At 41.1% G+C, this 14,018-nt stretch overlaps 2 protein-coding genes across 2 annotated transcripts in view; both read left to right on the top strand.

Annotated features, from left to right (window-relative positions):
- On the top strand, positions 1-3,780 carry LOC118421008 (zinc finger protein 569-like). Its single transcript, XM_035828140.1, has 2 exons — positions 1-183; positions 1,439-3,780. Exon 2 carries the CDS (start codon positions 2,127-2,129, stop codon positions 3,156-3,158), a length of 1,032 nt encoding a protein of 343 aa, XP_035684033.1. The 5' UTR covers positions 1-183; positions 1,439-2,126; the 3' UTR covers positions 3,159-3,780.
- A 2,353-nt stretch (positions 3,781-6,133) lies between these two features.
- Positions 6,134-14,018, top strand: part of LOC118421902 (zinc finger protein 665-like) — a gene marked incomplete in the record, with an annotated part of 24,350 nt that continues 16,465 nt past the window's right edge. Inside the window, 2 exon segments of the mRNA XM_035829406.1 lie at positions 6,134-6,431; positions 7,354-7,946. Coding sequence (XP_035685299.1) covers positions 6,407-6,431; positions 7,354-7,946 — 618 coding nt within the window.

Below are 14,018 nucleotides of genomic sequence, written 5' to 3'. Positions count from 1 at the left end.
ACTTTTGGGGACGGGGTCGCGGATAAACACAGTGTTATGAGAACTTGAAAGGTCAGTTTGCCTGGCAGCCATTGTTGTTTGTCGGAGTGTAACATACGTGTATACGACTACTTTGCTCCAGTTTGAGACCATTTTCAAGACAATTTGACACTTCAGCGTTGAATCAGCACCAAAAACCGGAAGGTAAAACTTTTTTTTCACCTCCTTTACGTTCTTCGTCTGATAATTCTTTATTTTCTTTGCCAGAAACCGTATTCTTGACCATTTTCTAAGGCGAGAGGGACATGGCGATCTAATTAGTTTGTGACCGAAGGGTAACCTGCGGTGACAGACTAGTAGTATTGTTTATGTAACGCGTAATACATAATGTCTATTTAACGCGTTCTCATCTGTATCTGTATGTACCCGTTGTCGCATTCGTATATACTCTGGTTACAGTTTGGTATGTCCTCTGTACGGACATGCGCGATGATACATGCACGCTGTTTTTTTTCTCCGTGGTAGCTGTTTTTATCATCGATGTAAAAATTTCCGAAATCATCCCTATATTTGTTGTCTTGTGAAACAGGTCATGTGGTGCGGGGACTTAGTGATTACATTATCTCCAAGCAGATATGGTGTTCTCCAATGTTGAATAGATGTTTAACATGTTGCGACCGGGAGAGCTGTTAGACTCTGGCTTCGAATTCCTAGCTCATTTCGTTGGTGATCAGTGCCAGTGTTATAGTAAACAAGTACATACTTTGTCCTGGTAAGCTATCAGTAATATTAGGACTTCATTGTCTTTGTTGTTTATCACTATTTGTCTGTCTGTAACTGTCCATATCATCGGCATATTATATATCATGTTGTTGCAACTGACGCGGGGGAACCATGAATTCGTCAAAAAGTACTAATATATTATCTACGGTCATTTTATCTTCGGTTTATTATCTGTCTGTACCCTTTTAATTAGCCTACGGGCATGGATTTGCACATAAATACAAGAATGTAAATGCATAAATGTATTATTTGAAAAAAAAAATCGTTCGTTGGTGATCAGTGCCAGTGTTATAGTAAACAAGTACATACTTTATCCTGGTAAGATATCAGTAATGTTAGGGCTTCATTTTTGTTGTTGTTTATCACTATTTGTCTGTCTGTAACTGGCCATATCATCGGCATAATATATATCATGTTGTTGCAACTGACGTGGCGGAACCATAAATTCGTCAAAAAGTACTAGTAAGTTATCTACGGTCACTTGTTTATTATCTATCTGTACCCTTGCAAATAGCCTACGGGCATGGATTTGCACACAAATAAATGCATAAATGTATTTTTTTGGAACGAGTGAGTACATGGGCTAATACATATACGTGTGTGTGTGAGTAAGTTTGCGTGTGTGTCTACCAGTGTTTCTTCTCGTTTAATTTCGGATGTTTTATTGTTATTCTAGAAATGGGTGAGAGAAGCGGTGAGGTCGCTATGGACGATCATCCAGCTGTACACCCAGGGGAAGAGACAAGCAGCAGCGAGAAATTAGACACGGGAAGGCAGCAAAATAAGGAAGGAAACATTCCATGTGAGGAAAAGTGTGGAGTAGAATCTGACCATCCTCCCGCACAGGGTCGAACAGAGCAGAAGGACAGACTTGCGGTGAAACGTACTGTGAATAAACGCTTTGCGTGTACGGAGTGTGGCTACAGGGCAGCCAAAAAGTCTGTCCTAATCAAACACACAAGAAAACATACAGGTGAGAAACCATATAAGTGTGACCAGTGCGACTATTCTGCTGCACAGAAAGTTCACTTAGACCGACACATGACTAAGCATACCGGCGAAAAACCCTACATCTGTGGAGAGTGTGGATACTCGGCGGCTATCAGGTGTCGCCTATCGGAACATATGAGAATACATGCTGGCGAGAAACCTTACAAGTGTGACCAGTGTAACTATACTTCTGCAAAAAAATACAATTTATTCCAGCACATGACTAAACACACCGGAGAAAAATCCATAATGTGTGGGGAGTGCGGATTTCGAACGGCTGATAGGTCCAACCTATCTCGACATATGAGAACTCATACAGGCGAAAAGCCCTACAGGTGTGACCAATGTGACTATTCTACTACACGCAAAAGCACATGGCTAAACACACTGGCAACAAACCCTACATGTGTGAAGAGTGCGGATACAGGACGGCTGACAGGTCCTACTTGACCATACATGTGAAAAAACATACAGGTGAGAAACCTTATAAGTGTGACCAGTGCGACTTTTCTGCTGCACATAAAGTTTCTTTAGACCTTCACCTTACTAAACACAGCGGAGAAAAACCCTTCATGTGTGGACAGTGCGAATACAGGACTGCTCTCAGGTCTCAACTATCCGAACATATGAGAACACATACAGGTATGAAACCTTATAAATGTGACAAGTGCGACTATTCTGCTTCATGCAAAGGCAATCTAGTCAAACACATGCATAAACACACCGGCGAGAAACCCTACATGTGTGGAGAGTGTGGATTCAGGACGGCTGACAGGTCTTCCTTAACTGTACATTTGAGAAGACATACAGGTGTGAAACCTTATAAGTGTGACCAGTGCGACTATTCTGCTGCACATAAAGTTTCTTTAGACCTTCACCTTACTAAACACAGCGGAGAAAAACCCTTCATGTGTGGACAGTGCGAATACAGAACTGCTCGCATGACTAACCTAACCGCACACATGAGAAAACATACAGGTGAAAAACCTTACAAGTGTGACCAGTGCGACTATTCTGCTGCACAGAAATGCCATTTAGACCGACATGTGGCTAAACACGCCGGAGAAAAGCCATATATGTGTGAAGAGTGCGGGTACAGAACGGCTCAGAGGTCTAACCTATCCGTACATATGAGGAAACATTCGGGTGAAAAGCCCTATAAATGTGACCAGTGCGACTATTCTGCATCACACAAATATAATCTAGACAGACACATGTATAAACACACCGGCGAAAAACCCTTCATGTGTGGAGAGTGCGGATTCAGGACGGCTGACAGGTCTTACTTAACCGTACATATGAGAAAACATACAGGTGCGAAACCTTACAAGTGCAACAAGTGCGACTATTCCGCTGCACAGAAATGCCACTTAGACCAACATGTGGCTAAACACAATGGCGAATAACGCAACGTTCAGTGAGTGTAGGTACAGAACGGCTGTAATCCATGATCGTTTATGGTAAATATGACAAACCATTTACGTGTAAGCAGTGTGACTAAATACACCGAAACACAACAATACCGTGTGTAAACAGACACAGGACGAGACACACTATGCATGTGACTATAGTGTGTATATAATAATCCATATGATAATAAGTACTTAAGTATCCAGCCTCGTACAAAAATACAGTTGTAGACGTAAAACAAAAATGTGATCGGTGCGTCTATTCTGCTTCAAGTAAAAGTAGTTTACACTTACACGTGGCCGAGCCTGTAAACTACCCAACCCTACATGTGCGGTATGCCCATCTCATCACTGAGCCTTGACAGTTGCTGTTGTAAACAATGACTCAATTTGAGGACAATATTCTGTATCCAACATTGTATTTTTGCTGTAAGAAGAAGTTGATGCTCTTAGAAAACAATGCTTGATAACTTGGCAAATGTAGATATGGTACTGACCGTTATTGAGTTTGTTCTTATGTTATTTCATGTATTACTTGGAAAAGTGGTGATAATTCGTGCGTTATTGTAGCCCGATTCTTTACATCATGTGGAAAAATAAAGCTGTACTTTCAAAGCGGTCTTCTCTTGCTGGTTATGCATGGCATTCTCTCTCACAGGACACTTATCAATAACAATATTCTACATACATAAAAATATAGAAATAAGAATAAAAAAATTAATATACAGGGCGTAAGATAGCACACGTAGTGTCTATAATGGAACATATGACATAATATGGTCTGTATATACACGTGTATAACTACATTTGTATTCGTAAGGGTCGCCGGCATTCCCAGACTGGCCATAGGTTATTTTAAGCATTATAATGTCTTTAGATATAAACGTACTAGCTGTCTTTCCTTTATTAGCAGATCTCACCAGGCCATCCTAGGCAGACAAACGAAAAAGACAACAATACAAGAACACGTTTGAAAGCGTTGTTTAACAGGCTAAAACGCCAGGTTGTTGTCATACTCATAGTTTAAAACGGTGTAGGGGTGATCATGTATAGCAACCTTGTCTTTCGAACTCCACAGCGCACAAATGAAGATATCAGTACACAGTTTTTCGCCTATGGGGATTTATATTGTTAAGGACCCCAAAGTGAGGAGGTTCGACGCCTAAAAATTCATAGCAAGGTGCAGAAACATTTTAAAAGAATTTAGTATTTTGAAGTTCAGGGTACGATGTAGAAAATATCTGAAAATGAGCATGGATTTGCCAATAGTTTCCTATCCACACTGCGCACTCATTGGTTCATGCTTCATAGGTGATTAAGGTATGGGGAGTAGCCGAAGTCGCGTGGCGAAAGAAGACACTTGAAATCTCATGCCTTAAAGGGGCATTCCCCTACAGAAGTGAGTATTATTTCCCAATAGATAATGTATCAATGAATACATGATCAGCCGACCTTTTATGGAATTCCACTTGTGACGAATTACGCAACGTGTATTTGTAAAACAATATGAAACTCACTAAACCCATGCAGACCCTACCCATGTATTCCCTATACGTGTAGACACTTCCTTTATCGTGAATATTTTCGGCATAAATGAGGGGCGCTAAGCACACCAATAAGGCCAATTGTTCACAAGATATCAACGAACACATATCAAGACGTGTTCTTAGCGCCCCTGAAATTAGCTTTGTATCCTCACTTAAGTCAGGCGTTGTCAGGCACATTGTATTCAGCCGTAGGCTGAGATTGATTTAATTTAATCAGAGGGTACTTGGGGAGTTTTGTAAACTACCCGACCCTACATGTGCGGCATGCCCATATTATCACTTAACCTTAATAGTTGCTGTTGCAAACATGAGTATTGAATGACTCGATTTGAGGACAATATTCTGTATTCAACATTGTATTATTGCTGAATAAGATGTTGATCGTCATTATCATCATCATCATCATCATCATCATGGTTGATGTATTAGATGTTGATTTGATACTCTTAGATAACAATGCTAGGAAGTTGTAACTTGATAACTTACCAAACGTAGATATAGTACTGACCGTTATTGAGTTTATTCTTATGTAATTTCATGCACGTGAAAACGTGGTCATATTTCATGCATTCTTTTAACATGATTATTTACGTAATGTGGAAAAATAAATTTAAACTTTCAAAGCGGCTGCCAAGGTATTCTCTTGCTGGTTTTTCATGCCATCTCTCTCTGTGCACGTTATAAGGTCTTAAAAGTAAAAGAGAAACAAACAGTAACTTAATGCTACACTATTCCGTATCAATCGACACAAAAACTCTCCGATCCCATACCTAGTGAAACTGTTAAACAAGTGACTGAACTAGACATCTGAAGTCATGTATCTCCGCATTAAATGTCTTTTTAGCCTACCGAATGTTCTACACGCTGTATCTCAATCTTCCAATGATTTTAAGTGATCGTGTTTATCATTATGTAAAATAATATATTTGCAATGTATATAATTTTATTCAACTGTTTTAATGGTTTTAAGTTAGTGTGTACTGAAGTGTAATGTATCACACAATCCGGCCTTCAAGGCTGCGACGTTGTACAAAAAGATCATTCAGTTAATTCTTATAGTATCCAACTTGAATGTACGCCCACGAGTATGTATTTATCAACAACAATGATTGCAGCGAGAGCTATGGTCTGTATATCATCATCATCACTGTACACATATCGTCGGAGTTATACCGCCCCTTACAGAGTGACATACCCTTTCGTCTCCCGGCCAGGGTCTAAATATACACGTGTGCGATGCGTATGGTCGCCTAGGCATTCGCAGACTGCATAGATTTGCCGGCTCGTTACTTTGTAATTGACACTTTGATTTGACTCCAGCGGAGGTCATGGAAGTGCAGACGACGCACAGGAAGTGCCGGTAACAGTATCAAGGCGCAAATTTCTGCCGGCCGAAGTTCTAATAAACGTAATCCAACTTATACAGTATCAACACCGATGTATTTCTCTACCATTTACCACAGTTTCCACCCTGCTGTTGTGCACGGAAGAATAACTACGGCATTAGCAAGTACTGTGGTGCACTATTTTGACCCGAACTACTTTTGGGGACGGGGTCGCGGATAAATACTGTGTTATGAGACCTGGAAAGGTCAGTTTGCCTGGCAGCCATTGTTGTTTGTCGGAGTGTAACGTACGTGTATACGACTACTTTGCTCCAGTTTGAGACCACTTTCAAGACAATTTGACACTTCAGCGATGAATCAGCATCACAAACCGGAAGGTAAAACTTTTTTCACCTAATTTACGTTCTTCGTCTGATAATCCTTAATTTTCTTTTACCAGAAACCGTATTCTTCTAAGGCGAGAGGGCCATGACGATGTAATTAGTATGTGACCGGAGGCGGTAACATCCGGCGACAGACTACTACTTGTAGTACTAGTGTTGCTTTTGTCCACGTAGCGCGTTGGCATTTGTATCTGTATGATCCCGTTGTCGCATTCGTATGTACTTTGGTATGTCCTCTGCACATTTTTCGCGATGATGAACATTTTTCGCGGTAGCTGTTTTTATTATCGATGTAAACATTTCAGAAATCATCCCTGTATTTGATATCTAGTAGAACAGGTCATGTGGTGTGGGGGCTTAGTAATTACATTATCTTCAAGCAGATATGATGTTCTCTAATGTTGAACAACTGTTAACATTTTGCGGCCGGGAGAGGAATCCCTTAACAGCTGTTAGACTCTAGCTTCGAATTCCTAGCTCATTTCTTTGGTTATCAGTGCCAGTGTTTTAGTTAACAGGTACATACTTTGTTCTGGTAAGCTATCAGTATTATTAGGGCTTCGTTTTCTTTCCTATTGGCGTTATTTGCCTGTCTGTAACTGTCCATATCATCGGCATAAAATACATTATGTTGTTGCAACTGACGTGGCGGAACCATAAATTCGTCAAAAAGTACTAATATGTTATAATTATCTACGGCCATTTTATCTACGGTTTATTATATGTCTGTACCCTTGCAATTAGCCTACGGGCATGGATTTGCACACAAATACAAGAATGTAAATGCATAAATGTATTTTTTGGGAACGAGTGAGTACATGGGCTAATACATATAATTGTGTGTGTGAGTAAGTTTGCGTGTGTGTCTACCGGTGTTTCTTCTCGTTTAGTTTCGAATATTTTATTGTTGTTGTAGAAATTGGTGCGAGAAGCGGTGAGGTCGCTATGGACGATCGTCCAGCTATACACCCTGGGGACGAGACAAGCAGCAGTGAGACATTAGACACGGGAAGGCAGCAAAATAAGGAAGGAAACATTCCATGTGAGGAAAAGTGTGGAGTAGAATCTGACCATCCTCCCGCACGGGGTCGAACAGAGCAGAAGGACAGACTTGCGGTGAAACGCACTGTGAATAAACGCTTTGCGTGTACGGAATGTGGCTACAGGGCAGCCAAAAAGTCTGTCCTAATCAAACACACAAGAAAACATACAGGTGAGAAACCATATAAGTGTGACCAGTGTGACTATTCTGCTGCACAGAAAGTTCAATTAGACCGACACATGACTAAACATACCGGCGAAAAACCCTACATCTGTGGACAGTGTGGATACTCGGCCGCTATCAGGTGTCGCCTATTGGAACATATGAGAATACATGCTGGCGAGAAACCTTACAAGTGTGACCAGTGTAACTATACTTCTGCAAAAAAATACAATTTAGACCAACACATGACTAAGCACACCGGAGTAAAAACTCTCATGTGTGGGGAGTGCGGATTTCGAACGGCTAATAGGTCCAACCTATCTCGACATATGAGAACTCATACAGGCGAAAAGCCCTACAGGTGTGACCATTGTGACTATTCTACTACACGCAAAAGCATTTTAAACCGGCACATGGCTAAACACACCGGCAACAAACCCTACATGTGCGATGAGTGCGGATACAAGACGGCTGACAAGTCTTACTTGACCAGACACATGAGAACACATACAGGTATGAAACCATATAGGTGTAACCAGTGCGACTATTCTGCTGCACATAAAGTTTCTTTAGACCATCACCTTACTAAACACACCGGAGAAAAGATTAAGCCATTTGTGTGTGGACAGTGCGAATACAGGGCTGCTCGAAGGTCTCAACTATCCGAACATATGAGAACACATACAGGTATGAAACCTTATAAATGTGACCAGTGCGACTATTCTGCTTCATGCAAAGGTAATCTAGTCAAACACATGCATAAACACACCGGCGAAAAACCCTACATGTGTGGAGAGTGTGGATTCAGGACGGCTGACAGGTCTTACTTAACTGTACATATAAGAAAACATACAGGTCAGAAACCTTATAAATGTGACCAGTGCGACTATTCTGCTGCACATAAAGTTTCTTTAGACCTTCACTTTACTAAACACAGCGGCGAAAAACCCTTCATATGTGGACAGTGCGAATACAGGACGGCTCGCATGACTAACCTAACCGCACACATGAGAAAACATACAGGTGAAAAACCTTACAAGTGTGACCAGTGCGACTATTCGGCTGCACAGAAATGCCATTTAGACCGACATGTGGCTAAACACGCCGGAGAAAAACCACATATGTGTGAAGAGTGTGGGTACAGAACGGCTCAGAGGTCTAACCTATCCGTACATATGAGGAAACATTCAGGTGAAAAGCCCTATAAATGTGACCACTGCGACTATTCTGCTTCACACAAATGTAATCTAGACAAACACATGTACAAGCACACAGGAGAAAAACCCTACATGTGTGGAGATTGCGGATTCAGGACGGCTGACAGGTCTTACTTGACCATACATTTGAGAAAACATACAGGTGCGAAACCTTGCAAGTGTGACCAGTGCGAATATTCTGCTGCACAGAAATGCCATTTAGACCAACATGTTGCTAAACACAATGGCAAATAACCCAGCGTTTTAGGACGCATGTTTTTAGCGGAGAGAAATTCCCTCTTAGCCAGCCGAACTGATATCAAAAGTTAGATTGATGGAAGCTTGCTTGTAACTGAAGAAATTAGCAGGTAAAGTTTGGCAGCCGCGCGCTAGGTCGGAGGTACACAGTCCTGGGTTCTGAGTGGTGCGGTTGTACACTAGCAGGGAAAAAGTGCCTTTTGCCGGGATTGACTAATTGTAGCTTGTAATTGCTATTAACAACATACCTATGGATTCTAGTCATTGTTAATTTTTTCCATAATATAGAGTACCTTTGCTCAACATAGAATGAAAAATCTGCCGACATTTCATGTAGCTTCATTATGAACACGACCATATAAAACACGAATTATAACATAAAAGCAGTGTGACTACACTGCAGCACAGTTATACCATGTAAAAAGACATAGGACGAGACACACCAGGGAAATAAGAAGCACAAATAGGTCAGAAACTTAGCCTAAATATTTTGTATTCCATCATTAGGCATTCACATTCTAACTTATCTAAGGGGAAAGAAATATTGATGTATAATGATAGACTTTATGGATGTAATAACAAACGCAAGCGGATATTCTTATTGTAATTTTTAAACAAGTACTATAGTAGTTTTTAACGAATTGTAGATACCTGTACATATGTGTTAAATTTTAGGGCTGTGTTTGTCTTAGACGTCTGTTAGTAATTCAGTCCGAGTTGTATTACGGTGTTATTATTTTTTGAACAACTTGCAGTTCAGTTAACTACATATGTGTACATCTAGTTAACTGCTAGGCTGTCAAATTGAATGTTTGAATCAATAAAAAACACAATCAAACTATGAATGTAACCTGTGTGAATATACTGTACACCTGCACAGAAATGGATTCATGGTTAAACACACAGGTGTGGATACTATATGTAACCACACCGCCAATGTGACCTTGACAATCATTTGTGCTTCTACTTTAGACCAACGTATGGTCTTTGACGAAGAATGAAGTTTTTCGAAAACTGGCGCAGGGAAAGAGCTTCACTTTTGTAACTAGAAACTGTTAAGAAGCGTCTACTAAATTAGTTATCAATTGTCGACTTGTGGGATATGACAAGGTGAGGTGAGGGATATGCCACTTTCTAATTATACATATGCACATTCCATATTATAGACATTGATAGGAAATTTTGCATTAATAGACATTGTAGCAAGTAAGCAAGCAAGATATGCACCAAACGTTTGAAAAAATCATATGTAAAACAGATAGAACTTCTGTAATAAATTTAGATTCATACAAATTTTCCTGGCGGAAAATGCCTGGTTAATATCCATCACGTGACCCTAATTATGACAGGGTGAGCAGATTTTACCATTTTCCCCTGTTTGTGCCACTTTTTGCTAAACAATATGAAGTCTAACCAAAGCCACAAACCTTACCACATCCCTCCTGACACCTGTGCTCCCTGGGGACCAATCCTTGGAGTAGGGTCTCCGTGAAGTCTTTGAAACTTGTGACAATGCTTGACAACCCTTCCCGCATCACTTGAAGTGTCTTGACACCTGCTAATTTTGAACTTGAATACCCTGCCGAACATGGCAGAGCAGTGACCACCAATCATGTCTTCCCTATCCTTATAATGCATTTAATGGCAAATAGAAGCTGTCAAAAGTCACCTACCTGACGTTTCGTTCTCGAAAAACTAACATTGAGAGGGTAGCCCGGCTTCTAAAATGTCCATTCTCAACTTTTCGGAACTTTCTGACCGGTGATTTGCATCCAAACGCAACTCGGTGACCTTTGACCCCATCTGGCACTACAATGACAGCTACATAACAAACTTCTTTCTAGTGTTCCAGGCACCCAAAACAGGCTTAAAAGTCTGTTTTTTTCGACATAATAAAAAACCTACAACCCTTACCTGTAGAATACAGCTCCAAGATGCCAACATTTCCAAAGAAAAACACATCTTCTGATACTTTTAAAAATCAATCCTGAGGGGACTCACCGGGGACCTTCTGCGCAGCCGTCAATTAGGGGTCATTGCCCTTGTAGGGGCCCGAACTTGAGAATTGACAAGTTTCAATCATTTCGCATGATGCGAGTAAGAGTTTTCAAACATTATCCCAAGTTTCAAAGCTTTCTGACCAAGAATGCTCCCAGGGGAATGGATCTCATGGCAGGTGTCAGAGGACTTTCCTCAAGGCTTTGGCAGTGGTTTGAGGCATTTGATAGGCTCCATAGCATTAACCAAAAAGTGACACAAACTGAAGAAAAAGTTAAAAGCTGATCTTTCTAGCATAAGGAAAGTATTCTCCCACCATTTACACACCTAAAGTTGTATTGAAAAGCTGCCAGGTTAGACTTTGAAGCATTTTATGAGAGTGCATATTACATTATCAATAAAAGGTACAGAAAGTAAGAAATCAGGCCCAAAACCACTAAAATGGCAGAATTTCTCAAGAAATTTCAGTCAGTTGAGTCAGGTAAAGCCTTTCTTTTGCCCATATAACCAATTTTTGGGAACATATTGGCCCCCAATGATATATAAGCCCCAAAGGACACACCTACCCCCCCCCTCATTCTATGCACTCTCATCATCTGCTCCAAAGTGTGGTCTAACAGCATTTAGATACAAATTTTGGTGTCTAAACTGATGGAGAGTAGTCCCCTTATGACAGGGTGAGCAGATTTTACCATTTTCCCCTGTTTGTGCCACTTTTTGCTAAACAATATGAAGTCTAACCAAAGCCACAAACCTTACCACATCCCTCCTGACACCTGTGCTCCCTGGGGACCAATCCTTGGAGTAGGGTCTCCGTGAAGTCTTTAAAACTTGTGACAATGCTTGACAACCCTTCCCGCATCACTTGAAGTGTCTTGACACCTGCTAATTTTGAACTTGACTACCCTGCCGAACATGGCAGGGGCCCGAACTTGAGAATTGACAAGTTTCAATCATTTCGCATGATGCGAGTAAGAGTTTTCAAACATTATCCCAAGTTTCAAAGCTTTCTGACCAAGAATGCTCCCAGGGGAATGGATCTCATGGCAGGTGTCAGAGGACTTTCCTCAAGGCTTTGGCAGTGGTTTGAGGCATTTGATAGGCTCCATAGCATTAACCAAAAAGTGACACAAACTGAAGAAAAAGTTAAAAGCTGATCTTTCTAGCATAAGGAAAGTATTCTCCCACCATTTACACACCTAAAGTTGTATTGAAAAGCTGCCAGGTTAGACTTTGAATTATGAGAGTGCATATGCATATTACATTATCAATAAAAGGTACAGAAAGTAAGAAATCAGGCCCAAAACCACTAATATGGCAGAATTTCTCAAGAAATTTCAGTCAGTTGAGTCAGGTAAAGCCTTTCTTTTGCCCATATAACCAATTTTTGGGAACATATTGGCCCCCAATGATATATAAGCCCCAAAGGACACACCTACCCCCCCCCCCTCATTCTATGCACTCTCATCATCTGCTCCAAAGTGTGGTCTAACAGCATTTAGATACAAATTTTGGTGTCTAAACTGATGGAGAGTAGTCCCCTTATGACAGGGTGAGCAGATTTTACCATTTTCCCCTGTTTGTGCCACTTTTTGCTAAACAATATGAAGTCTAACCAAAGCCACAAACCTTACCACATCCCTCCTGACACCTGTGCTCCCTGGGGACCAATCCTTGGAGTAGGGTCTCCGTGAAGTCTTTAAAACTTGTGACAATGCTTGACAACCCTTCCCGCATCACTTGAAGTGTCTTGACACCTGCTAATTTTGAACTTGACTACCCTGCCGAACATGGCAGGGGCCCGAACTTGAGAATTGACAAGTTTCAATCATTTCGCATGATGCGAGTAAGAGTTTTCAAACATTATCCCAAGTTTCAAAGCTTTCTGACCAAGAATGCTCCCAGGGGAATGGATCTCATGGCAGGTGTCAGAGGACTTTCCTCAAGGCTTTGGCAGTGGTTTGAGGCATTTGATAGGCTCCATAGCATTAACCAAAAAGTGACACAAACTGAAGAAAAAGTTAAAAGTTGATCTTTCTAGCATAAGGAAAGTATTCTCCCACCATTTACACACCTAAAGTTGTATTGAAAAGCTGCCAGGTTAGACTTTGAAGCATTTTATGAGAGCGCATATTACATTATCAATAAAAGGTACAGAAAGTAAGAAATCAGGCCCAAAACCACTAATATGGCAGAATTTCTCAAGAAATTTCAGTCAGTTGAGTCAGGTAAAGCCTTTCTTTTGCCCATATAACCAATTTTTGGGAACATATTGGCCCCCAAGAATATATAAGCCCCAAAGGACACACCTACCCCCCCCCCCCTCATTCTATGCACTCTCATCATCTGCTCCAAAGTGTGGTCTAACAGCATTTAGATACAAATTTTGGTGTCTAAACTGATGGAGAGTAGTCCCCTTATGACAGGGTGAGCAGATTTTACCATTTTCCCCTGTTTGTGCCACTTTTTGCTAAACAATATGAAGTCTAACCAAAGCCACAAACCTTACCACACCCCTCCTGACACCTGTGCTCCCTGGGGACCAATCCTTGGAGTAGGGTCTCCGTGAAGTCTTTGAAACTTGTGACAATGCTTGACAACCCTTCCCGCATCACTTGAAGTGTCTTGACACCTGCTAATTTTGAACTTGAATACCCTGCCGAACATGGCAGAGCAGTGACCACCAATCATGTCTTCCCTATCCTTATAATGCATTTAATGGCAAATGGAAGCTGTCAAAAGTCACCTACCTGACGTTTCGTTCTCGAAAAACTAACATTGAGAGGGTAGCCCGGCTTCTAAAATGTCCATTCTCAACTTTTCGGAACTTTCTGACCGGTGATTTGCATCCAAACGCAACTCGGTGACCTTTGACCCCATCTGGCACTACAATGACATTCGAAGATCGGCGATAGTGAAGTGTTC

This window comes from Branchiostoma floridae, chromosome 8, assembly GCF_000003815.2.
Source record: "Branchiostoma floridae strain S238N-H82 chromosome 8, Bfl_VNyyK, whole genome shotgun sequence".
Lineage (NCBI taxonomy): Eukaryota > Metazoa > Chordata > Leptocardii > Amphioxiformes > Branchiostomatidae > Branchiostoma > Branchiostoma floridae.
The sequence above is the reverse complement of the archived record's forward strand: the minus strand, read 5'-3'. Positions and strand labels throughout refer to the sequence as shown.

Coding starts and splice junctions, on each gene's coding strand:
- LOC118421008 (XM_035828140.1), top strand. CDS start 2,127: ATGGCTAAACACACTGGCAACAAACCCTACATGTGTGAAGAGTGCGGA.